This window comes from Haliotis rubra, unplaced genomic scaffold (assembly GCF_003918875.1).
Source record: "Haliotis rubra isolate DU_JTF1 unplaced genomic scaffold, ASM391887v1 Scf185, whole genome shotgun sequence".
Taxonomy (NCBI): domain Eukaryota; kingdom Metazoa; phylum Mollusca; class Gastropoda; order Lepetellida; family Haliotidae; genus Haliotis; species Haliotis rubra.
In genome coordinates, this window is record NW_025765836.1 from 886,329 (window position 1) to 913,629 (window position 27,301).

Here is a 27,301-nt window from a genome sequence, read left to right on the forward strand (position 1 = left end):
TACAACACACGCAGAGATCAATATGTCAAGCACAAACACACACAGCTCCTTTACAACACACACACATAGATCAATCTGTCAAGCACAAACATACATAACTCCTTTACAAAACACACGCATAGATCAATCTGTCATGCACAAGCACACATAACTCCTTTACAACAAACTCACAAATCAATCTGTCAAGCACAAACACACATAACTCCTTTACAACACACGCATAGATCAATCTGTCAAACACAAACACACATAACTCCTTTACAACACACGCATAGATCAATCTGTCAAGCACAAACACACATAACTCCTTTACAACACACACATAGATCAATCTGTCATGCACAAACACACACAGCTCCTTTACAACACACACATAGATCAATAACACCTTTACAACACACGCATAGATCAATATGTCAAACACAAACACACACAGCTCCTTTACTGACTGACTGACTGAGTTTGGTTTTACGCCGCTTTTAGCAATATTCCAGCAACATCACGGCGGGGGACACCAGAAATGGGCTTCACACATTGTGCCCATGTGGGGATTCGAACCCGGGTCTTCGGCGTGACGAGCCAACGCTTTAACCATTAGGCTACCCCACCGCCCCCACAGCTCCTTTACAACACACACACACACATAGATCAATATGTCAAGCACAAACACACATAGCTCCTTTACAAAACGCACGTAGACCAATCTGTCATGCACAAATACAACAACTTATGTAAAGCACACATACACCGCCCTGTCAACCACATACACAATAACCTATCAAACGTCACTTGTACACGAAACAGTAACCTACCTCTTGGATATCAAATACAACCCATATTATATCAACACTCCCAAAATGGCACCATCTTGTATGGTATAATGCTGCATACCGTATACATATATGGATTTCAAAACCTTCACACGTTTTATTACACCACCAAATATTCAAGTTCACGCCCTGTTGCCTCTTGCAATTCAGTGCATTGAGCCGACTCTGTCCCGAATAAGGTGTGGCCATATTCGAGGGTCTACATGCTCATAAAAACACTCGACAAGCTGTCAATTTGGTGAAATAATATCTGTGTGGATGTAGATTTCCAGTGTCTGCAGGGAAAAATGGGACCCCTGGTTCTGTTATTCGTGTTTTCAGAAACCAAACCCTGACATGTCTTCTTGTGCCGACCAAGATTTGTACCTCTTTTAATGGAGTTTAGTACAATTGTAGCACAATATTTCAGCCATATCGTGACTTATAAAGTTTTAAATTGATAATAAATGGAATTATATTAAAAGAACCGTAAAACCAGTAATTAAATATACAACATTTTAACTATAGGGGACAACACAATATAAAAGCCGGCTACAGATTGCCAACAGCTGAAGGTAGATCACCATACTAGGGACCATGGGGACTTACAGTACATTTGCTTCATGCTTGAACCCTAGCTGGATTTACACCATCCGATCAGCTGTTAACAAGTTAGACAAATCTATCCATAAACCAGCTTAAAAGCAAACATATTCTGCGACTAAAACGAGTGGATCGATTAAATTGACTTTGAATGTTTTGGGACTTACGTACCAAAATGAAGTTTAAATCTAACTAGTTTTTATGTGTATCTTATGTTAACCCTTTAAAATAAACATTTCACTTGTCTTCGGTTTATGGTGGATTTTGTAAATTTAGTTGTTTTTCGCTAACAGTATACCCTATCGGCACCCTCATATATACATCCGTAGACTTGCACAAGTCTTCAAGGCAATGATTAATAGTTTATATGATAACTTCTAAAATATAAATAACAGACCGGCGTCCTATCCTGTCCGCTTGTCTGGACTTGCCTCTTTAAAGGATAGAATTGCCATACATCCATAGGCTTAGCACTCAATACAGCCTTGAGCTAATATACCCGCTACAGGGCCAAAGGAATTCACTTCCTCGTTCAAGCTATACAGGCTGAGGTTCTTTTTATTCACATTCTGGGTCAGGTGTATCCAGTGTCCAAGTAGGCTGTCGGTGGAGCGAGACGAAGGATATGACATTCTGATGGTGTTCCTGAGTATGGTATGATCGCATCCAAATTCATACTAATGTTCCAGTGTCATCGGTATGTATCTACTCCTTTCATTTATGTAGGCGCTTATTGTCTCGACCACAACAGATAATGCCTTAACTTTCTACGAGTCATTTTAACGTTCATGTTTATGTCACTAGTGAGTATCTAGGCCACACGGTTAATAGTAACGTTGTCAACATATTACCACTCAACGGGACTGAATTACCTCGGACCTAACTGAATACTGTCACCTACGTTTATAACGAACACGCCCACGACCTACTGAAGGATATACCGAACAATTTCTTTGGTACCGAACCCTTGCTGTATATTTTAAATGCGTATAACGAACTGTGGTTATTATGTGATAATTTAGTGAACCCTTTGAGGTCATTATAACCGTAATTTGCTGTATGTTGCTTTGTTGTGTCAATATATCACTGACTACAGTCACATATGAATGCCTTTTACGAATGGACTTTAAGAACAATAGCAAAACCAGTTGGTTTGTATGTTTGGTTTTTACCCAGAGGACAGCTGTTTTGTGAGTGAGTTTAGATTTACGCCGCGCTCAGCAATGTTTCAGCTATATGGCGGCGGTCTGTAAATAATCGAGTCTGGCTATGTCATGTCTGCTTAAGTTTGATGATAACAACCAGTGGTTTATGTTGTATGCACTCTTACGCATGTCAAACTACGGATCACTTCCATCCCGGGACACCTATTGGATCTGGGGTATCGTAATAGAGAGATATTCCATATGATTTAAAACGCTTCTGTGACGTCAATCTATTGTTTAAACCATCCTCTATTATTTATCAAGAATGGACAGTTGCTTGTCATGTGTCCTGAAAAATATTTTCATTAAATTACACTTTGAGTAAATGGAACTACACTTTTATAATTTGAGAAGTGAATGCTTTTATATTTTGTCAAAAGCCCGTGAGTTCCGAACCGTCCTTTGATTTGAGAATGTCTAATTATCGATCTCAGCTGTGGCGATACATGCGGTTCACTGTGAAATATTCACTATTAAACGCTTAACACTTTACATGTATAACATTTTGGTACAGCAGGTTACTTCTAACAATGTTCATGTTTACAACAGTTGGGTAAACATTTGACTAGAGAAAACATCAGCTACAGATAAACATCCTTTTCAGGGCTCTATAGTTATGATGATAAATATGTATTTACAACACGCAAGCGATTGATAAAATATTAGTTTAGGACCCAGCAATGTATGCAAAATAGAAAGATTTCGGTTTGTTTTTAAAATATTTTAATATTTGTAAAAGTCGATATGCATGTATACATAGGATGTTTTCTACGCCGGGGAATATCCTCGTAAGTCTCTGTTCCCTGAAAATGATGGCCCTTGGCTCTATTATTTTTCAAGAGATCAGACATTCTCCTTAAACGTAGTGAATCAGATTACACAAAGACAAATTACGACGTATCCGCATTGTAGATTTCTAAAGTGACATTCCTTTGCTAAGTACTTGATCCCCGGACCGGGCGGGATACGTTCACAAACGGTCTTTTCATGTTTCTTGCGCACTGCCTCTGAATAGATGTTCTCGGGCTTAACACTATAGACTGACAACGCCAGCAGCAGGCCACAACAAGGCATTCATTTGACTGAATATAAACCCTACATACGTAACTCTGCATATGGCGTATGCTTAACTGAAAATGACATGTGAATGGGATGGCATACAAATAAACTGTAAAGCATATTGACAGAAATCGTGTAATACAAATTGGATTTTCACTTTACCTAAGGTTCAGATAGAGTGTTTTTGAGAGTAATAAAAAGAAAATGTCATAACAGAAAAATATGTTTGAGTATAGATGCAATTTATATGTTAATACTAGGTAACAATAGCGACGAATATTCCAAGGATTGTCGTAGTATTGTCATAGATGTTGACTTAGGTTACCGTCAGTTCAATTCAAGGTATGTCCTAGTGGGTTGTGAGCAATGGTACTAGCAGGATATCCGGTGTTGGATAACTAGCGACAAACAACAACCACGGTAACTCTCCATACACCTAACGCTGAGGCTGTCAGTGAAGCTTTGCTTACTTTGATTGTGCAATTTCACATTCTATTCTTAAATTCAGGTTTCAAACTTGAAAGAAGTTTTGCATGGTGCTTGAGACTCTGTTTTACGTCGTACTCAGCAATATTCCAGCTATATGGTGCCGGTCACTAAATAATCGAGTCTAGGAGAGACAATCCAGTGATCGACATCATGAACATTGATGTACAGGATACGATGACATGTGTCAACCAAGTCCGGTATGAAATGTACAGATGTAGCAACTGATATGTCACAAAAACGCTGTTGATGATGATGACGTCAAATTGTTTTGCCAGACAGACAACGGTGCCCGGACCAAAATGTCAAAAAGGCTGCATCCTGCTGGTGATGAAGTCATTTGTCCAGACAGACAATGGTGCCAAGACCAATGGTAATAAGCGAGCATATAGATCTTTCTAGTTTCTACTTATATGTTCATAACTTGATCAACAGTTGTGATAAGAAGTCATGTATTTTGTATCATATTTTATTTGCATTCTTTGTACACAAACTACAGCTGACAATGTTACTCTACTAGAGTGAATCTGAGAAATGTATTTTGTAACATTAGGAAATCTTATATATTCAAACATGAACTGTTTATGCAGTAAACCCCCTAAAACAGTTGCATTGTTTTTCCGCTTTCGTTTCAGCATATGGACATACCACTAGTGAAGACGGCGTGCGAATGTCGGTATTCTTTTCACAAATCTATATTAATGCATACTAAATCTCCAACCCTTCAAAAATAGACTTAAATGTTAGTACTGTGATATCGGTAATACTTGTAAAACTGTCGAGAAATGTCTTAGATTATGGAATTTGTTTTTTATTCACTGTTTATAATGATCTTTAATATGTAGTTGTTTTAGGATTACATGGAAAGTGGTAAGTATGAACGTTTTCATTGTGTGAAAGGGCGTGTATGTGACATGGTACCCGGACTGGCCCCCGATACCTTAGAACAGAATGGATCAATAGATTTTGTAGGTCCGAAAAATGGAAGGATTTGCCTTGTGAAAGTATATAGGTAGGCGAGCATTATTATGATTATCATTATTGAGTAATGCAGTATAATTACAATGAGGCTTATCCTTTCATATCCACGTCTGATATTGTAGTGAGATATTTAAATTGAAGCGACAACCACTCCAACGCCTTCAACGTGCGGCCCGATGACAGATGCCGATCTGGACGAGGACTGCTCCAACGCTAGATGCGTGGCCGTCAACAGCACGTGTGTGACGACGTCAGCAGGAAGCCGTAGATGTGCTTGTGTCAACAAGAACGTGCAGATATCTCCTAGAGAATGCTCAATGGGTAAATGTGGTTACGAATATGGCTAAAGTGAGAATTTAAAAACTGATGTAAGCGACCAGTGAAGTTATGTATCACAGAGTTGGGTTTCTATCATTTGAAGTATCTTTCTTCTACCTTGTCTGGTATTGACAACACTTTTCATTTTAGTCTCTATGTTTCAGGCCCACGTTTTCTCTCATCTAATAAAACCTACGTTTTCCATACAAACATGTTTGGAGCATCGACAATAGGTAAGCGTCTCTTAAATCAATCACCATGTTTGAACGTGTATTGGAAAAATGTAAAACGTCAGTGCAAGTTAATTATCCGCCAAAACAAATTCCGGCTTAAAGGGCAAGATATACTAGTATGTGTAAATCATATCAAACCAGTAAAGATCGGTGATGATACTAGGTGATCGCGAAAAGTTTAAGTATGTATAGGGCCCGTAAGTAGGTCGCAGCGCTTCGCGAGACCTTAGTACTTCCGGTGACAAACAACGTTTCATACCTTTTCGAATGGTCTCATGGTTGTCAGTTGACAGTAAGGAACCGATAATCCTTGCAGGAACAGAGAATGTCTGATCTAACCATCCCCAAATTAGCTAACTACATGTATTACTACTGTCAACAGCTGTGACAGTCCAGCATGGTTGTAACTTAGTTCGGTCCAGTAAAGTCAACTTTGGCTGTCGCGCAGTTTGGAACCAGAACTGTTCCTTGAATATACTCTTAACACAGGAAGTAAGCTGGTCCCGTCTCGCATATCACCACTCTCCTACCCAGAGATCCATGCGGCAAGCCAGCATAGTACACAGGCCAGAAAAATGTGACGATTCGTCACATCTTGCACCGTCCATTCAATATAATGTACAGATTTCTTTTACTCTTTTATTTTTGATGAGTCTACACATCTAACTAAACATCTTTAATAGAATGAATTAGTTTCACTGAGAAAATATCCAAAAACATGTAACACTATTCCGATTTGCGTAGCGATCCTTTGTTTACATAGTTTGAACGGCTCCACGTGTTGTCAACGAAGCCGACGGAGAGCAAGCGATGCAGCCAGTTTGATATCTAAATATGTACTGTCATAGACCTAACTGTCGCAGTAGTGGATGAATATAGGCAATATGTAACAATGTAAAACATTATGGAAAGAGCGCCGAAAAGCTTTCGTGAGTCCAGTCTCTTCTTATTATGAATATGCGCGTTTGATTACAAACAAGAGAAAAGTCCGGTCACATGATATGCAAATTAGCCTGTGGCAGTGATGTTAAGTCATCGCTGTGCCGGAGTGTGGCATATCACAAGTTGGGCGCGCAAAGGAAGCCGGAAACCCGCTTAGTACCGGAAGTAGCGCCTCGCGAGACTTACAGGCCCTATTGCCTGATGCACAGCTGTATGATCACCATGCAACGGTTGCTTGTAAACAAATCAGACTATCACGTGACAGATAGAAAAGCAAATCCAGTGACATATTAGATCTTGTAGTGATATTTTAGAATAAAAAAACGATATGTTAATTTTGTATTACATCTGTTGTGAACAAGTACAGAGGTCCTGTTTTTAAGATACGTATTCGTTCTGCTATACATTTGACATGGATTATCTGCTGAAACTCCGTACTGTCATTAAATGTCGTAACTGTTGAGCAAACTAATATTTGTTTTCAGTGGGATCAATCCTTCTGGACGAGCTGAGTAAATTTCCAACAGTTAGATTCTCCACAGAAGCTAGTGTATATCCTGATGAGGGGATTCTGGACCTGAGGAGGAGCTCGGGGAAGATTGATGTTGCATTGGTCAAGGAGATACGCGATGCTCAAACCTTTGTCGTGGTGTTACGTGCAACCGCTGGGGATTTCACTGTGCAGCAGCTTGTGACTGTCAGGATCACATCCTCCTCCTTCACTCCAGAAGACGTCACAGTTATGCTGGTGGAGGGAACCAGGAAAGGCACACTAATAGCGGACGTGAGGACTATTGGTAGTTTGGGGGGTTACAGCAACTACGATATTGAGACCACAGATGATACAGCTAGGGCCTTGCTCCTTGTGACAGCCTCGGGGCAAGTTCTCTGTGGACAGGACATATTTCTGAGTGACTTTGCCAATGACGACACAGTGGCTAAAGAGTATGTAGTCAGTGTCGCAGCAACGAAGGGAGGCCAAAGAGCAACAGTTGCAACGTATTACATCTTGTTCTTTAAGGGGAGCTTTAAAACAACAATAGACGAGAACTGGATAGGTGATATCTTGAGTTATAGTTTAACCAGCACCAAGTTCCAGGTCGACATAAATGCCACGCTTCCAGACAGACTTCTACTAACAAAAGATTTGACGACCATAGGTCTTAGGAACGCCATTGACTATGAGGCTGGCATCGGAAATATACAGTTTAAACTTGATCTCGTCACTACGGACAGTGCAATGTCAACCACAGTAGATGTACGCATAAACATTGAAGATCAAAATGATGAACCTCCGGAACTGGAAGAGAAGCAATACGAATTTACAGTATTTGCTGGATCTGAGACAAATAGTGTAGTCGGCGTTGTTGATGTCACAGACAGAGATACAGTTGGACAGACATCATTTCAATTGGAAGGCGCCTATAAAGACGACTTCACCATAAACGACGATGGTATTTTGACATCAAAGGTGTACTTAACAAGAGGGCGGTTCCCCTCCACGATCCCTTTTCGTGTCAAGGCTTATGATGGCGTTTCCTACTCTGATGAAGCCAGCATCACTGTGTATCTCATCTCCTACACCAGTAATGCAATCAACCTCAACAGAACCTTCCTTGGTAGCGTCAGCGAGAACAGCCCCCCTGGAACAAATGTTGCTGATGTTGCAGTGTCGAACTACACCGGTTACAAATTTGCAAACCCTCGGGCTAACAGTCTCTTCACAGTAAACAGTACATCTGTAAGTACTATAGCACGCAGGACTAGCCATATATCTTAATATTCTTTAACACCGTATGCGTATGTCCGTACTTATATATAAACCATTTGTGTTTTTATACCTTTAGGATTACTGGTTTAGTAAGTGAGAAAAGAGAGAATGTTAAAACACATAATCTTCTCTTTCAAGGGGACGGTCACAACCGCTGTTGGCTTGGACCGAGAGGACAACGATCATGCATATACTGACTTCACCATTCTGGCCTACATGGATAGTAATGACCAGTGCTCCCCTGTGGTGAGTGGACATATAAGGAATCTGTACGGATGGGTTTTTGGATATATACAGCAAGTGGCGACTGTAGTATATGAGTACATATTACCGGAGAGAAAAATGTGTTACGATATACCATTATTGGCATATGTTACCTGCTCTACAAGTGTCTGAGGAGACTTTGCCCTGACAAAAGTAACATAGAAATATAGGTGTTTATGTAAGATAATTTTTTTATTAATACATATTCATTTCTTTTGAATGAAATATTTTGTTCTTGTTTTGTGGAAGCTTTCAGCTCTTTAATTAATAAACTTACACAAAGCATTTCCGCTTACAATTATCGCATACCGAAAGAATAGATTCTAACAGATTTCATATTTGTTTGATTTGCAGTGTTATGTTACAGACTTAAGCCGACAATGTACTATTTAAACATTCTCATCCACAGACGATTGGTCAACTCATTACAAATGTAACGGACGTTAACGACAACGCACCAACATTTTCCAGACCTTTTTATACAGGAAGTGTAAAAGAAGACTCGAATCCAGGAACTCTGGTGGATGGTTTGGTGAGAGTTAAACAAACTGCAACGTCCGACTGTATTCAAGATTACATAATAAGAGGGTCTTAAATAGAGAGTGTCATTGTGACTTGAAAACAATTTATAGGTCACAAAAATAGCAATTATGACTAGTGTTTTATTCAGGTTCAGCTGCATGTATAGAGTGATAATGAGTGAGTGAGTTATTATTTAACGTCACATCGGCATTATTGCAGCCATATCGTGACGAGAACATATTTGATTTTGAAGTGGAATATATGTATATTATAAAAACCTGTCGACGAAGGACAGTAAAACAACTAGAATATCACAATTACAACTAAAACTAGCATGGAGAGTTAAAACTGATAGCACTAATTGGACAATACAATATAAAAACAAGCTATAGATCGCCAACACCAGAAGGTAGATCACCAAACTAGGGACCATGGGGACTTACAGTACCTTTGCAACCTGCATGGACCTAGAGTGATAATGACATTTTGTAGCCATTTATAGATCACCAACATATGTATATATGTCTAGTTTTCATGCAAGTTCAGCTTCATCTATGGAGTGATATTAGCACTTTATTGCTATTCAGATGTCCCAAATATATACATTTGTATATGTTCTCCTGCAGGTTGACGTAGTTGTTACTGACGACGACATCGGAGAGAATGGTGCCGTCAACTTCGCTTTGAAGGGAACAGGTAGTAACTATTTTGCTGTTGAGAAATCAAACCACAACCAGTTCACCATCAAAACAAGCGGAACTCTGATCGACAGGGAAGTAACTCCATATGTGGTCCTGACATTAACTGGAACAGACAACCCATCTAATCCTCAGGAAGGCACCACTACTCTCAACATCACAGTCATGGACATCAATGACAATAGACCTCAGTTCAACCCTGGGAAGACTGTATTTTCGGTGGAAGAAAACGCTGGACGAACGAGTATCACTACGTTAACAGCTACGGACAAAGATGAAGGCCGGAATGGACAGGTGTCATACTCATTGGTAGAAGGGGGTTTTGGACTATTTGCAGTTGACGAAAGCACTGGCGCTGTATCAACAATCAAGGAAATTGACAGAGAAAACAGGGATGTCTTCAACCTGTCCATTGAAGCCAGGGACCAAGGGTCGCCTTCCTTTGCATCAGTATTGACAATTACCGTCAATATTAGTGATGTTAACGACGAAAAGCCAACATTTTCGCAGTCATTCTACAAAGGTAATTATGTAGAAAATGCTCCATGTACCACGAGCATCCTGACAGTGGCAGCAACAGATCTGGATGAAGGGAGCAATGCCAACATCAGATTCTCAACAACAAATTCCAACTTTACAGTCGATCCAACCTCCGGCGCCATCAGATGTGCAAATCCCCTTGACTATGAAGCAATGCAGCAACACCTCATAGAGATAAAAGCCGAGAACCCAGGGGCTCCCTCTATGAACGATACAGTTACAGTTGAGATCAACGTTGAAGATGTAAATGACAACAGTCCACGTTTTGATAAAACTTCCTATCAGTCTGAGATCACAACGTGGGAGTGGTCAACCAACAATCCTGTCGATGTTTTTGAAGTCACGGACGATGATTCTGGAACGAACGGCCAATTTACATTCTCTATGAGTGGGGAGACGGACAAATTCTTCATAGATGGAGAAACTGTAGGTGTGTTACGCATCAAAGCGGGTGCAACTCAACCTGGCGCCTCGACAACATACAAGTTTGACGTCACAGCCACAGACAAAGGTTCTCCACCACGAAGAGTCTCAGTCCCAGTGACAGTTCAGGTCAAGAAAATAGAGGGCAACAGAATGGTACACTTCAGGGAAAATGACATTTTCTTTTCGATTCTGGAGAACCAAGAATATACCACTCCTTTCGGAACGGCGAAGGCTTTACATGATGTCACCGTGTCAGTGACATATTCCTTAATCCATGGTGGTGACTTCCGTATTGATCAAACCAGTGGAGAGTTGACATGCAGCACACCACAGGATCGTGAGACAGCACCCAGCCATACCATGATTGTCCGCGCGATAGATCTCGCCACTAATGCCTCGGACCTGGCTGTTGTAAGTACCGCTTTGTGTCATTTTACTTCGAATGTTTTTGGTGCTAACACTATTCCATGTGTTTCGTCTAGCCCTTTTAAATAACGATAACTTGTTCAAATTCTCAAATTGCAAACCCTATAAGCGAAATGGGCTTGTAATATTCATACCTTGTCGTTACATTCCGTTGAAGATGTTAGAAGTTAAATACCATCGGGCTACAAAGAATGAAAGCATCGCCGAGGTCACAGAGTGGGAAGCCAAGTAACAGTGCCCTGTTGGTTAGGTTCCGCTCTAAGATATTGTTTCTGACTATGAACGCCACTGCACAATAGATTTTTGAAATAATCGTTTACCCTATGTGTGCGTATGACATACCCATATACTAATTATGTGTTTGCATCAATGGACAATGACGACACGGAAGTTATATTGTGTCGAAATAAACAGCAATGTTTATTGCGCGAACTGCCATGAGCCTGTGTTTAATATACCCTGTCAAATAGTCATGGTAACAGTTGTCCGCGTTCGCGTTGACAGTTCTATGCTGGCCCTCAAATTAATTTTCTATGCTGGCTCTCAAATGAAATTTCTAAGCCACATAAATTAACTAATTCATGAAATGATTAATGTCTGTGGATTGTCTATTCAATGTACATTGGGGATTATTTCAGATAAAGGTAACGGTTGAAGACGAAAATGACAACAGCCCCAGATTTCTGACAATACCTGCACAACATGTCTTCAGTGTTCAGGAAAACTCTGTAAACATGTTCGTGGCACGCATCATGGCTGAAGACAATGATGCTGGTGAAAATGGAACTATAACCTACAGCATGGAGTCGCAGACACCTCGTACGCGTAAGTCGTCAATACTATTATTATCTGTAAGGTTTCTACGGAGATATGAGTGAGTGTTAGAATCCCTGTTCGACGCGATTAAGTTTCAGATGTCCCCCACACCAAGATGACACGCCATGATGTACCCAATGTACTCATTCACTTGTACAGAGATAGACGACTACCGTTGTAGATTGTGCTTGTATTAATTTACAATTATAATTATATTTTAGTCGAAATAATGAGTTTGATCTTCGAATAAGAAAAAATATATTTTTTATTCAATGAAGGACAGTTACTTGTATATATTTGAAGCGAGTGTTGCCTTTTCCTATTTTGATTATGTTGGGCATCCGTCGCTATGTGAATAGTTAATAGCAAAGCCAAAACATTCTTCATACATGCATGCAACTGTCTGGTACAATCTATGTAAAAGTTGGCATCATAATCTGACATCATCCACACAAACCAGATTAATACATAATATACCCATTGTTTTCATTTTCGGACATTATAAGCCATGTACAAGATGTGATAGTTTCACTTTACCAACATACAGCATGTCCAAACCGTTCATCAAATTGAGTCACAATAACGTTTGCGTTTCAATGTTCCATTTATCTTTAAAAAAATTACATATATTTGATGATTTGCAGATTTCTCAATAAATCCAGAAACGGGGCGTATTACCGTTTCGGGAGATGTTGACAGAGAAGCGTTTGATGAATACAACTTAATCATCAAGGTAACACCAGAAAAATTCACATTTTGTAACGTTATGATACGTGTCTTACCATACAAGCCAGTGGATTCTCAGACATAGACCTGTCTATGATCTTGGATCCATCGCCTTTTTGTTGCTGAATGTGTTGTTGTGGTCACTGAACTACATTTTAATATATTTCATCACTGAACTACATTTGAATATATTTCGTTTCTTATTTCAAGGCCGCTGACAATGCAGATGTTCCGAGAACTGCAATAACACAGGCTATAATCCTTATCCTTGATATCAACGACAACCCCCCTACTTTCCAAACACTGTATGAGGTGTCTGTAAAGGAGAACAGCGCCTTGTCAACATCAGTATGTATATAAAACAATGTCTTAAACAATTCATCAATTGGCTAATAAAATTGGCTATATATATATCTATCCGAAGTGATGACTTTAATATCTGCTTTTCCGTCCTTCTTTTGAAAGACTGTTATCATTTGAACCTTCTATAGAATGTGTTCTCTGAGTACAGTTGCTCTTCTCTCCTCAGGTGGGGACCGTCAGTGCGACTGACAGGGACACGCCACATTATGGTGCAGTTACCTATGTTGGTAACACTGCCATGGAGAACGGAAATGTCTGTCCATTCAGCGTGTCAGTTGGTGAGATTCATCTGACGTACATAATACGTAACTTGTACTATTGTAAAGGCTATGACCTATGTAGGTCTCGTGATAGTACAGCTGCTTATGATTCTAATCTGTTAAGAATATTTTTTTAATCATGATGATATCTTGTTGACTAATTCTTTTAGTGTTAGCAATATATAAGCATCTTCTTTAGAGACCGGAGTCGTGAAAGTGAGCGGCGACCTCGACTACGAGACGACTTCAACATATGAATGCATCGTCACTGCTGTTGACACGTGGAGGTGCAACGATTGCACAGGACGACTCACTGGATCGACAACCTTATCCGTCACCATCCTTGATTTCAACGACAACCCGCCGGTGTTTCAAGGGGCTCCGTACAGAGCCAACATATCAAGAGCCGCTGGCATCGACAGTCTCGTCACTGACACTATCACTGCAACTGACAGGGACGGCGTCAAGCACGGCAACGGAGTCGTCAAATACCATATTTTCTCAAGTATGTATTGTACTTCAGACGTGAGAATACCACTTTTTATCTGTCAGTTTTCCATAGTCGCTAACATCCCCGGCATAGGATGCTTCGGACCTGTTCTAACCCCGAACCCCTTCAGGGAGATGAATGAATGAATGAATGAATGAATGAATGGATGGATGGATGGATGGATGGATGGATGGATGGATGCATGGGATGGATGAATGGATGGATGAATGCATGAATGGATGGATGGATGGATGGATTGATGGATGAATGAATGAATAAATGGCCATTCTTGACACTAAAGCTAGAGCGGTTGAGCTGAATGGTTCGTAAGTCATCTTTTAAGTGTAAATATTTCCCCATATATTGCAGGCACAGACTACTTCAAGATTGACCGCGACACAGGGAATATATCTGTAGCTACAGCCCTAGATGCAGTGGATGAGGATGAGGTCACTTTGAGGATCAAGGCGACAGATCTACCCCAAACAGACCCTGCTCTGGAAGCAATCACAGAGGTAATGTAGTTGTTTTACATTCTGTTGCATTGCGATGATGTCAGCACCGTGTTCTCATGGATTTACCTTCAGCCCATGAAAACCTGTCGAAAATATGATGTTCTTCAGTATTTTCAGGCAGTCATTCACGAAGTCCCATCCTTTGCATTGTGCCATCACTGATTTTCAGTTGTAGATTCATATAACGCTCACATTTGTTTTGCCCTTTACGAAAAAATGGAATCTGTCTGAAGTGTGGTTAGTCTCCTACACTGGCGTTTTGAAGAATCTGATACAAAAAGAGAAGAAATAGTTATTTTAAATGTAGGTTCACCCATGAAGATCCGGGTTAGAATTGGTCTTCAGCAACCCATGCTTGTCGTAAGAGGCGACAAACGTGATAGGGTGGTCAGACTCGCTGACTTGGTTGACACATGTCAACGTATCCCAATAGCGTATAACGATGCTCATGCTGTTGATCGCTGGATCGTCTGGTCCAAACTCTATTATTTACAGACTCTCGCCTTATAGCTGGAATATTTTTAAACAACCAAACTAAATGTAGGTTCATGGGTAATCACTGCTGTAGATACTCTCATAACAGGGGACAATAGGAAGAATGACTGTTCTCTATTCATCAACTATCTGTAATGAATAATACAAAATTCAAATGTAGAGTCATACTGTAAACGCATCCAAAAAATATCTTCAATGTGGTTCTTCATTTTCAAAGGGGGTTCAAAATGAACCCCCCCCCTCTGATCTGCCAATGACTACTGTTATAACGTACTCCAAAGGGACATTAATTCGTTATAACCGTAGTTCTTTATGCGCATTTCTGTTGAAATATTCAATCGGACGGGACCCAAATAACAGTTCGTTATATACGCCAGTGTTGTGTAAGCGTGTTCGTTATTAACGTGTTATACTGTCATACCATCTCTTCACTATTGTTCACAGGGAACTGGAAGTTCAGTGTATTATTTTAGTGTAGGCATTCTATTTATTTTGTGTTCGATACCTACAGGTCACCATCTCTATCATCACTGACAAGCCACGGCCATTCTTCAAAAAGGAGTACACCTTTAATCTGAAGGAGAACGAGCGGCCTGATGATGACAAACGTGTTGCCATTACAGCTTATGTGCGAACCGAGAGCGGCGAATTTGCGTGTAACTGCACCTATGAAATACTAGGTATAGCCTTTTCTGGTTTACCTCAGAACGGGTTTCAAAATGTTTATGTCATTGTAGTTATACAAATACAAGTTAGTAATGGAGTTATGTAATCACAAAGAGTTCATTAACGATTCTGACTATTCCCTGATAACATTTATATCAAATAAAAAACCGACTGATAACATTTATACTCAACATAATCAAAACGTCAGACCAACTCTGACATCCTAATTAGTATTTAACCTATCATTAACTGCTATTGTTACGAGGGGTGCAGGATGACTGTTGTTTTTTATCTTAGGAAAAATTCTAACTGATGTTCGAGTGTCACCTCAGGATTTCGTGTCACCTCTTTTGATGGTGATTCATACACACATACTCATGATGCATTCGTACAGTCAACACCGCCTCCGTGGTGGAGTGGCTAGAGCGTCCGCCCGGAGAGCGGAAGGTCGCAGGTTCGATCCCCGACCGCGTCATACCAAAAGACGTTAAAATATGGTACTTGTTGGTCCCTGCCTGGCGCTCGGCATTAATGGGTACAACAAGGACTGGTCGGCTCGGAGTCACTATAATGTGTCTGAGTGGGATATTCATGCTTCACTGCGGCATGGTATCTCAGTGGGCTAGCACTATAAAACCAGCTTCAGTCTGGGCTAGTACAAGTAGCCGCACATACACATACACACGCATGCACGTCGTCATATGAGCGAACTATTCTCAAGCACGACGTTAAACCCAATTTCACCTCACGTCACCTCGTAAATCAACATTTGGGCCGGCAAATATTTCTAATGATCATTGAAATGACTTTGCTTTATTTATTTTCAAAGTAAACATATATTATAACAATACTTTACTGTTTGAATGATGTCTTAATTAATCTTTTAGTTTCAGATTATTCGGGGAAGTTCTATGTAGACAGTATGACTGGAGAGTTAAGACAAAGGGACGAAATAGACCGCGAGGAGACAGGCAGCCGGTTTTATGTGACAGTGAAGGCAACTGATGGTGTCACTGGTCTTTATAGGACAAAACAAGTTGAAATAATTGTGGCGGATGTTAACGATAACTTCCCGTATTTCAAACATGCACAGCAGAACTTCACAGTACGCCAGGTAAGTATTTAGTACAGGTACAACTTCTTTCAACTCCAGAAAGATTAGTTACCTCCCCTCAATACCCCGCGTCCTAACAGATGTGAACAATGCACTACTTATTGAACATATTAACACTGTTAGGGACCGTTCATAATTTATGGCTAGTGGGGGTGATGATGATTTTAAGGGGGGGGTCACCCATTTTGTTCTGGGGAGCTTGGGGTGGGTGGTCAGCAATTTTGTACACACGTACTGGGGTGTCAGCAATTTTGTGCATAAAATATGTTTAAAATTAAGCTTAGAAATTATGGGAAGGGGGGTCATTGATTATGTACATGACATGCAGGGGGGTCACTTATTTTGTACATAAATTTTAGGGGGTTGGTGGGTCATTCACATTGTACATGCTTCTCCATACAAATCATCACCACCACCCCTAGCCATAAATTAAGAACGGTCCCTTAATCCAATAGAATATGTATCGTCGAAAATAACCAAAGATTCACCTTTGGCACTTACCTTGTAGTGCTGCCTAAGTTTTTAAAGATTTCAGGATATCTTGAAACTATCAATGGTAGTTATATCAGTAGCATCATCATTCGGGGTAGTACTGATGAAGGCGAACAAGGGTCGAGAGTAAGCCGTGTTTGTGTCGTTCATCGGAATCATCTCCCTAATGATAGTTGAATAATTTCTGAATTCGATTGCCATCAAGAATGACCTAATGCTAGTTCAGATTTGTAGTTCAGAAACAACGTTCAAATCCAATGTAACATACGAATAAAAATGTGCAATCTTCTATGCTGAAACAATTCGCTACATAACCTTATCAGAAAATTAGAAACTGATATAGCAAATATTTAACTGTATGACAAATACCTGCAAGTTACCTCCCTTGAACAATGGGTTACGATTTGATGTGCCATTTTGTAATGCTTTATTATGTTTTCATAAAACCCAGTATATTTATGACTACTGTAAATAAACAAATCATTAATTTAAAAGGAATATCAAAGTAAGGTTAAGAAAGGTACGTTCTCATTTCAGAGTGCTCCGGTCGGTTATGTGATTGGGAGAGTGACATCGTTAGATGCTGATGAACTCAGTCGTCCCATATACACAGCTTTCACTGCTGATGAGGCAATAGAGGTGCTGGGTGATGGGAAGCTGGTAGTGAGGGCTTCCTTGCTGAACTACACTGACGTTCATGTAAGCAGAACACAGGGCAGAGGACCTATATAGTAATCTCTACATTTAATTTATACGCTGCCTTCCTCATCTGTTTATGCTTGTTTGTTTGTTGTTCAAGGCCGATAGTTTGATGTTGGCCGTGAAACTATTTTGGCAAGGAAATACCTAAAACAAAGTTGTCCATTTTAAAACACTCCTGGTGACAGCAATGTCGTTTGCATTTTGTGCCATCATTGTAATCCACTGTTTCTATGGTGAACTTATAGCAGTTGAGAGAAGAGAATTAGAAAAGTGAATACACTGTATCAATTTGTCCATCAATTTGCTTTCCATCAGTATAGTACCATTAATGGGCGGGTGGGGTATTCTAATGATTAAAAGTTTAATTAGTGTAATATTTACTTTCCCGTTTCTGTAGTTAAACCGCTATTTTATTGCTGCAATATTAGAAATGATTAATCAGCGTAAGGCCATATGCTCATTCATTAGTTACCATTAACGCCCAAACCCCTCTATTACCAGATGGTTGTTAATGTGAAAGAGGATCGCTTTGAAGGAACAATTGACGTGTCAGCCAGTACCAATACAAATGTCTATATAAACATCCGACCTGACTACAACCAGCATGCTCCAACGTTTGGAAAAGGTAAACTAACTGCAACCCAGGAAGTGGACGATAATTTGCGACATCTTGTGAGAAACGTGTCACCATGTTGACATTATTTTTCTTAGAGTTGACCGTTTGTTTCCCAGCATCCGTTACCATTTTAAGCTTCTTTTTTTGGGTTTGGGGGGGGGGTGGGGTACAATATTAAGAAAGGCGTATTATTTAGCAATATCATATAATACAATCAGAAGTATCTAGTATTTTTAAGAAGATTAGTCAACTTTTTAAGATTCTTTTCTTACGCTATGCCGTTTTTGATTCCTAACGGCCTGATGTTTAAACTGTCAATATTGAAGATTATGTCGGAAATAATTATTTTTAAAGTACCGTTCTGTCATTGTTTGGATACTGCAACGTGGACGTGTTGTACTGCAACGTGGACGTGTTGATGTGTTTCAGATACTTATGAAGCCTCACTGATGTTTTTATCTCGAAAAGGCACTGAGGTTCAAATTGACGACTTCAGTGCCACGGATGCTGATGGGGACAGTGTTACATACGCAATACAACGAGGAAATTTTAGGGTGGGTAGTGTCATACCCTGCGTTAAGATGCTCTTTCTGACTGGTTACTGAAAGGGCCACTTTGCCCCCAGGTGCCCAGCTGACATATAAGTAAAAACCTTATATGCCCGATGGGAAATGCCACACTTCTTACCAATGTGAATACTCTGTTGGGATTATAGTATCTCGGAACCGGACCATTAGCAGATCGGGGAATCCGAGCTATCTGAATGTAATGCAAGGGCGATGACTGGACGTGGCGGTGACACTGGAAAGGTTCCAGGCTTCGACTTGCACCGTATGTTCCCGTGGTGTTTCAGAGGAACAGTTGACTTGCTGTGCATGTGCATATGCATGTGCATGTGCATATGCATGTGACGAGTGCCAGTTGTGGACCAGCATAAGCTCATTATTTAATTTTTAAAGATAGGAATTCTAAGATACTTATGAGCAGTTGAGGATATGCGATTTTTTAAATGTTAAAAATATGAACAAAGAACAAAAACATGTCGAAGTTTCAGTGACTAAGAGCCAGGACAGTTATTTTTTGTGTGGATATGGTATCTCTGAGTTAAGAGCCTTTCAACTGAAAATCAAGTTCATTGTAAGGTACAGTTACTTTTGTTTCTAATTTTATATCTACAAACGTTGGAGGGGCGACGGTGGGGTACCCTAGTGGTTAAAGCGTCACGCTGAAGACCCGGGTTCGATTGCCCACATGGGTACAATGTGTGAAGCCCATTTCTGGTGTCCCCGCCGTGATTTTGCTGGAATATTGCTAAAAGTGGCGTAAAACCAAACTCACTCACTCTCTAAAAACGTTGGTATATGTGATATATAAAGACAAGAGATTTTCCATTCTAATCATTTCCAACAACTGTTTTCCTTATTCAACCTTTGCAATATGCAAACAGGAACAGTGTCTGCAGTGTAAGACGTCATAATAGTCTGCAAAGTATTGTGATCCAATTTCACTTCAGTAATATCTCCGAGGAGTGATCGCTTGATATCACTGAAGAAATTTGGGATGAAAAAATCGTTATCCCCATAAATCAAATGTTTTAAAAAGGTTGCACATGACTGAATGCAGTGTATTAAATAAGCCAAAACTCCAGCCAGACATCAGGGCTGGTAACTTCAAAATTACCAGCCCCAAATGGATTTAACCAGCCCAAATATGGTGAAATTACTCAGTTGTATGGAACATCTAAAAAAAATTCCAGACCATCGGGCTGGCTAGCTGTAAATTTAGACCGTCCGTCAGAAATCTAGACCGTCTCGGGCGGTCGGACGGGCCTTATTTCATACAGTGCTGAATGTGACATTTGACTTTTTTATGTCAGTATAAATGCAAAATCTGTTGTATTTTTCCTATTTTATTATGTAACAACTAAATTTCTACTTTTCTACATTCAACTGAAGTTACTGTGTAATCTTTAGTGTGATTTAGAGGCTTGTTGTTTACCAGGATACGTTCACGATCGACAGCGAGACCGGGAAGATATCTCTACAGTATACACTAGACGACACTGTGCCCCTGGTCGTAGAACTAGTTGTAACAGCCACCGATTCCAGCAGTTATCCGATGACCGGGTAGGGCTAACAACCTTTACTGATCCGTCCTGACGAAACGCATGTACATACAACCGTGGATTTAACTATTAAAAGTTTTCGAAAGAAAATAAAATTTCGACACTTCATACTCGCTAATCACTCTCAAGTTCAAAGAAATTCCAGTGATATATAAAAATTTCAACACTTCGTACTTGCAAGTTTCTAGCGAACCGCTCGCGAATCACTCGCAAGTTCAAAGAATTTCAGTATGAAACGAAATACTATTATAAACTGTAAACACATTATCCCAGACTGTATGACAGTGCGCAATGTATGTTTCAGATCCTGTACAGTTACAATATCTCTGAGGGACTTCACAGCCACAGCATGTATAGCGGAAAACGCATATTCAGAGCTACAACTTCGCGCACAGCAGAGACTGATATTCCTGGGCTTATTCATAGCTATGGCAGTCCTACTTGCGGTGATCAGCCTTATTGCCATATTTGCTATATACAAGTAAGTGAAAAGGTGACAGGAAACCGTGATTGTCATCAGGAACGAGACTCAAATGCCTCTCTGCATTCCCCTATGTGTTTAAACCAGATAGATTAGTTTACTCAGATAATTAAGACAAATTCCTTTCCACATCCATAAGGCAACTCCGTCTAAAGCTCCGACTATATCATGTTTGTTTGTTTCTGGTGTCCCCCGCCGTGATATTGCTGGAATATTGCTAAAAGCGGCGTAAAAGACTAAACTCAGTCAGTCAGTCATATCATATCGCACCACATCATACCATATCATATCAAATAACAAAATAAGTACATACATTCTTTGAATTATTATGTTTATTTCTTAGAGACAATGCCTGATAGATAAAGGTTGACAACTTACGGATAAGAACATTGTCATCAGTACTCATTAACAAAGAAAATTTCACCCTATCGGGATATACAGAATAATATGTTGGGACATTTGTTTTCTTAACTCACAATAGAATGGGCAAATTAATAGGAAGTGATATTCATCTTCTACACAATTAAGATCACAAAATGTACAAATGCTATTTTCTCTCTCTATTTTATGAAATCTCCCATTTTCGATGCCAAGTCATGTGAGGAACACCTAAACCGAGCAAATGCCTTTCGAAATTTCTTGATATTTAGTGAAAACAGATAATCCTCGCCTCTTACGACAAGCATGGGTTGCTGAAGACCAATTCTAACCCGGATCTTCACTGATCTACTATATCACGAGAATAGCAGGTGATGAAACGTGAGTGTATCCTTACCCCACCCATGGTACCCGTCATAAACCCATGCAAAGGCAACTCAAATGTTCACCTCACACGTTTATGTTTAGATGGAGGACGACATCACACACAACACCGGGAAAGGATAAGGTTGAAACAGCTCAGGAAATGGACCCAATACCAATGGAATATGACCTGCTGGCTGCTAACCGCCCAGAACTAAGAAGATCTTACTACAGACGGCTGGGCAGAAATAGCGTAAGGCTATAGCCTTTCATTCAGGACTCTGTATGTATGCTGTAGAGTAGGCTTGATCCAAGGCTGTACTGAAGGCTAAGCCCATGGATGTATAGGATTTCTATCCGTCATAGAGACAAGTCTAGATAAGCGGACAGTACATCTAAGGATGCCAGTTTTGGATGTGAGGGGGATATTTATATGTTATAGAAATTATAATTGAAAATATCAATTATTATCTTGCAGGTGTGTGAGTTGAGTTTGGCTTTACGTCACATCGGCATTATTCCAGCCATATAGTGACGAGACCAAGTCTGCATTAGTAAACATTGCAAGCACAGAGTATATTACCTTGTAGACTTGTGCAAGTCTATCTGTAGAGCAGTTCAGATATATATCACGTGGATGTGAAGATTGGGCAGGGGTGGAGGGATGTTGGTGTTATTTACTTACCACATTAGTTCTCAATCTTTTACATCCACACGTGGAACTGTGTCAACATATAGTTTAGGGGTTCTATACCAATGTTTTAATCGTCTACATTCTATTTATCTGAATCTGGGAACATTTACATGGGCTCTATTATATATATATACATCAAAACAACCATAACTCATCCGGTTTCATCTCTAATGCACACGTGTAGTGCATCTTTACGAGAATCTCTTTAACTCATAAAGTATATAGATGCATGAGGAATTAACTTTCGATCATTAAGTGAAGAGTTACCTCCCTTTCCTATCTCATCACCATCCATGATAACATTTAAGAATTGAATGTCAGTTTGTGTGTTTGCACTGTTTGAACAACGCTTTGACATCATTCATTTTTCAGTGCACATACACAAACTGACATTCAATTCTTATAATTTAGTACTTTGAAGTTTACATATACGTTTTTTTACCCGCTTCTACATGATCATTGTTTACAGTGATGTGTTTTAATGCCTGTAAAATGTTGTAATGCCATTCTGTTCAAGACCGTATTACAGCGATGTTTGTATACTTGGAGATTTGTTTACACATGTATCCAAACCCTTGAAGAAATAGTTCTCAAAGTATTCCTTAACATTTAACAACAAGTTCGTCATTAGGTTTGAAACTGCTTTAAAATCATCAAACAGGCACACATAACAATAACAATATCATTTTAACAAACTGTCATTGTACCTTTACACTATTACTGATTCGTTTGACCGCGTAATGATACACTGACAGACTTCGAAGTTGTGCGGCGTGGCGATTAGGATGCAGACCTCTTTGTTGTATTCTATTTATTTGTGATGGGTTATAGTGAAATTTATTGAACAGACCACGGGGTGTGAATACAAATAATTTTTATTTTGTTTACGTCAAGCTGGACAGGGAATATGCTGGGAAAACCCGGAAAGTAGTGCCGGCAAAAGTTCACATGACCTAGATCGGCTCGAACGATGTTTACACACGTATGAACGATTTGAAGGGTTCAAGAGAAATGAACCTTCAAATTTAGATCACATGACCGCTCTCCAAAATACCCAACGTTCGGGAATCTGTGTAAACTGAACTGAAATTATATGATTTTAATTTTTGAAGTATATGTGTCTAAATGTAATGTATCACTTCCTCGTCTTTGCAGTCACCTGGTGTTCCAGATCAAGGATATTTAACTCCAGTTTCAAGGTAAACTTAACAAGTCAACAATTTACCACTAATTTTTGTCACTAACACATTTTTCAAGTGATACTAATGTATCAAGTTGAATTTATACATGATCGGTTGTTTATTTCTTGAATCACTATAAGGAGTTAAATATTTAAATCTGAATGTGACCTGTGTACTGATGATCTTGCTTACATTTAATCAAGTCTCTTATGAACAATGAGAAAAAAGCGTGTTAAAAGGGTTTCTCGGCTTAGTAACCGTATTATTTTATCCTAGCTCTATTTATGTACTGAGTTGTATTTCAACATACATACTCATATATGATCATGTTTGAATCTTGCATTACAGTATAATATCCTAGTCTGTCTGTTAAAGATCGCTGAGGACTGATACTGTTTTCGTTTCCAGGCCAACACCACCCACGCATCCAGACGAGCTCAGCCTTCCTTATGATGATGCGGATGCTTATATTGAGGTGCAGGCGTGAAGATTTCCTCACCCACCCCGGTTATGTGGATATAATTTTGTTATTTCGGAAAAAGCTCGGCTTCACTGACATTATGCTTGAAAACGTAAAACATATATGAATCCCAATCCCCCAAACAGTGTTACACCCGAATTATGTATTCATGAACCTTTAGGTTTTCAGACATCTTGGATGTTGCATTATGGATGCACTGGTGTACTTATATACGTATGTCAATGGGTGAATGACGTAGTGTATACGAGAGTGAGACCAATAGTACATTGACATTGTATGGGGAACTTGTTATACCGCGTCATATGGACAAACTGTACAGGCTTTAGTCCTGTTAAAAGGTTATTATTTGTTCGGCATTAATTGCTTGTATTATGAACAGAATACAATCCTTTGAATCTGTCATCTTGATACTCTTTACAGTATTATACGTAGTTGATATTAAGAGGTTATTACGTGACAGTTTTCCTTTTTGCCAGTTATATCCGCCCGAGACTGTCATATCATAACCTTTCTATCATTCCACATCAAGGGACGTAACTCTAAAATATACTAGGCTCTGTCTATTAAAGTTTTAAGCGTTTGCGTCTATTCATGCCGTACCAGTTTAGTAGCCAGGCAATACGGCTGGTATGGATTTTCGTCGCGAGGGCTGATATGGCTGATATGCATGTTCAGCCCGGGTGGTCAATATGGACAGTATTCTATGTGCAAAATATCCATATTATTGATAGTTATAAATATCATTCAGGTCAATGTGTCTTCATTGATGCAGATATAATTACATGTATGTCACACATATGGACCTTGTCGGGATCAACATAAATACAGCGATGTCCCATTTACCTTTGGAAGAAAGTCTCTTGTATTTCTTCAAGGATTTTGAACATTTTACATCATTGACAAGTGGTATAATACGTATCTTTACATAAGTGTTTAAACCTATGACATGCATTATTGTTGCCTAGTTCCCCATGCTATAAAGGCAGATGTAGATATATCTACGGTAAGTGCTGTTCTCTTACAGCAGAGATCTAGTTTACTTCGAATTCATTGGTATATTAACAGGGCGGTATCACGCTTATATCATTGTCAATTGTGACCGAGTATACACTATTTTGATTGCTAGTATTAGCATAAGCCGTTCTTGTAGCACAATATTATCTAGAATATGTGTAATGTCTGAAAATTCATGACACTGTCTGCAAATTATGTAACATTTTCGATAAATACTACCATCTATCATGTCGTTTGAACATCATGAAATATAAGATCATAACCTCACAGTATTGTACATGTATCTACATCCACACTATTGAACGGTCTTAAATCAAGGTATATAGTCTAATATGTATTTTTAATAAGCAGCCCATCAACTGAGTGGTTAGTACAGTTGTTATTGTATGCTCGTGGATTATCTATCCATTGTTTGTACATATTGACTCCTTTTCAGAATTATTAACATTTGGATATCATATAGTTGAAATAATGTCAACCCTTAAACATACCACTGTATATCACTACCAGTTTGTAATGAGAAAATGCAAAGAATAGGAGTATGTTTGGTGGTAAATAAACATATATTTTTACAGAATATTCTTTTGTGAATATCGGAACGTTATTACTAGTATCAGGGAGACTATATAAGTAGAGTATCCCTGCTAGTATGCTATTAACCACAAATATGCCCGACCAAGAGGTCACAGTGACATAGCTTTACTACGTCTGAATGTGGTGTAACCTAACACCTGTGTATATGTCAGTATGAGAAAAGTAACCTTGATTTGAATTGATATGTCAATACCACTTTTACAGAACAAATGTAATGTTGTTCGGTGCTGTGCGGTGGGGTGGATGGGTGGAGTGGATTCATTGGGCCCCCCACTCAACCACCGCCCCATCCTCTTTTGAAAGCGCGCATGAAATGCCCAAAAATATTTTCCAACGGCAAGGGACCAGTTCACATTCAAATTGATTTTACATTCGGTTTTCATTTACAAGGGAAAGGTGGGGTGGCATAGTGGTTAAAGCGTTCGCCCGTCACGCGGAAGAGCCGGGTTCGATTCCCCACATTGGTACAATGTGTGAAGCCCATTTCTGGTGTCACATTCGTGATATTGCTGGAATATTGCTAAAATCGACGTAAAACTCTTTAAAAGCCCTTTTTAAGGTTTCATATTTACACAGCATATCTTGAGTCTAAGACAAAGAAATCAAGTAAGTAGATTTTTGAAATTTTGAACACAGCAAATGTGAAAAAGGATGCAGCTGTATCTTGTCTGGAGGACGGGGATACCCAAGTACCAACCCGAGTAAAACATGTTGGGCCCATTGCTTTGTTCAAATGTTGTTGTTATTTGCTATATTTAACGTCGCACCACAACTAAGTGAGGCCGAATTAAAAAGGTAACGAATATGAAATAGGCAGAGAGCTTGTTCAAACAAGCTGAAAATACATATATAGCTTGCTTTCTGTTGTATAACAACCCAGGGTTGTTGTCTGGCTGATCAGATTTCAATACAGATTGAATACAAAAGAGAGCTTCAGCACAAAAGAATATGCATGAACTTCCTGGTACACACAGAGTCGAGATATAGATCACAAGTTCATACTAAAAACACCTATTCAATCTATTCATAACGATACATTGCTGGAAGAGATACCGCCATATATTCACTTACTTAGGAATGCGCATAGCTCACATAACTAGGTAATTTATGTCTACTTGATATTTCAATGATTATGAGTTGTATGCTGGTTCCAGTTAGGTTTAATATATCACTACTTGATCAAAGGGGAGTATGAATTTGAACGACCTCATGTTTAATATTTAAGTCTATGAATGGCATACTACCTAGAAAAGGTGTCAGGCATGTTTGTATAAAGTCATTTCAATTCCGCGCTTGTTTCTGCAAACCGCAGTTTGATGAAATAGAGGCATTGGTATGTTATAATTCCAAATGCACACCATGCATTAGTCTGACACACGTGGGTGAGTGAGTGAATGAGTGAGTGTGGCTTTATGCAGCTTTTAGCGATATTCCAGCAATATCACTTTGGGG

At 39.5% G+C, this 27,301-nt stretch overlaps 1 protein-coding gene across 3 annotated transcripts; it reads left to right on the top strand.

Annotated features, from left to right (window-relative positions):
- The first annotated feature begins 1,987 nt into the window (after positions 1-1,987).
- Positions 1,988-25,829, top strand: LOC124273859 (protocadherin Fat 4-like). 3 transcript variants are annotated; one of them, XM_046709179.1, is made up of 24 exons: positions 1,988-2,109; positions 4,441-4,535; positions 4,798-5,464; positions 5,626-5,694; positions 7,122-8,377; positions 8,546-8,653; positions 9,081-9,203; positions 9,820-11,268; positions 11,922-12,108; positions 12,744-12,832; positions 13,036-13,173; positions 13,355-13,466; positions 13,648-13,953; positions 14,308-14,453; positions 15,460-15,628; positions 16,502-16,728; positions 17,758-17,919; positions 18,424-18,547; positions 18,968-19,092; positions 20,540-20,664; positions 20,968-21,144; positions 21,991-22,138; positions 23,735-23,778; positions 24,169-25,829. In XM_046709179.1, exons 3-24 carry the CDS (start codon positions 5,320-5,322, stop codon positions 24,245-24,247), a joined length of 5,508 nt encoding a protein of 1,835 aa, XP_046565135.1. In that variant the 5' UTR covers positions 1,988-2,109; positions 4,441-4,535; positions 4,798-5,319; the 3' UTR covers positions 24,248-25,829. The 3 variants fall into 3 exon arrangements, with proteins under 3 accessions (XP_046565135.1, XP_046565138.1, XP_046565137.1); XM_046709182.1 differs by having other exon boundaries at positions 23,735-23,770; positions 24,167-25,829; XM_046709181.1 differs by having other exon boundaries at positions 2,047-2,066.
- Positions 25,830-27,301: the final 1,472 nt, after the last annotated feature.

What these genes read in the sequence shown, in the direction of transcription:
- LOC124273859 (XM_046709179.1), top strand. Translation starts at nt 5,320, where the DNA reads ATGACAGATGCCGATCTGGACGAGGACTGCTCCAACGCTAGATGCGTG. An exon ending in AGAACTTCACAGTACGCCAG is followed by an intron (nt 16,729 to 17,757) that starts GTAAGTATTTAG and finishes TTCTCATTTCAG; the next exon opens with AGTGCTCCGGTCGGTTATGT. An exon ending in GACGGCTGGGCAGAAATAGC is followed by an intron (nt 22,139 to 23,734) that starts GTAAGGCTATAG and finishes TCGTCTTTGCAG; the next exon opens with TCACCTGGTGTTCCAGATCA.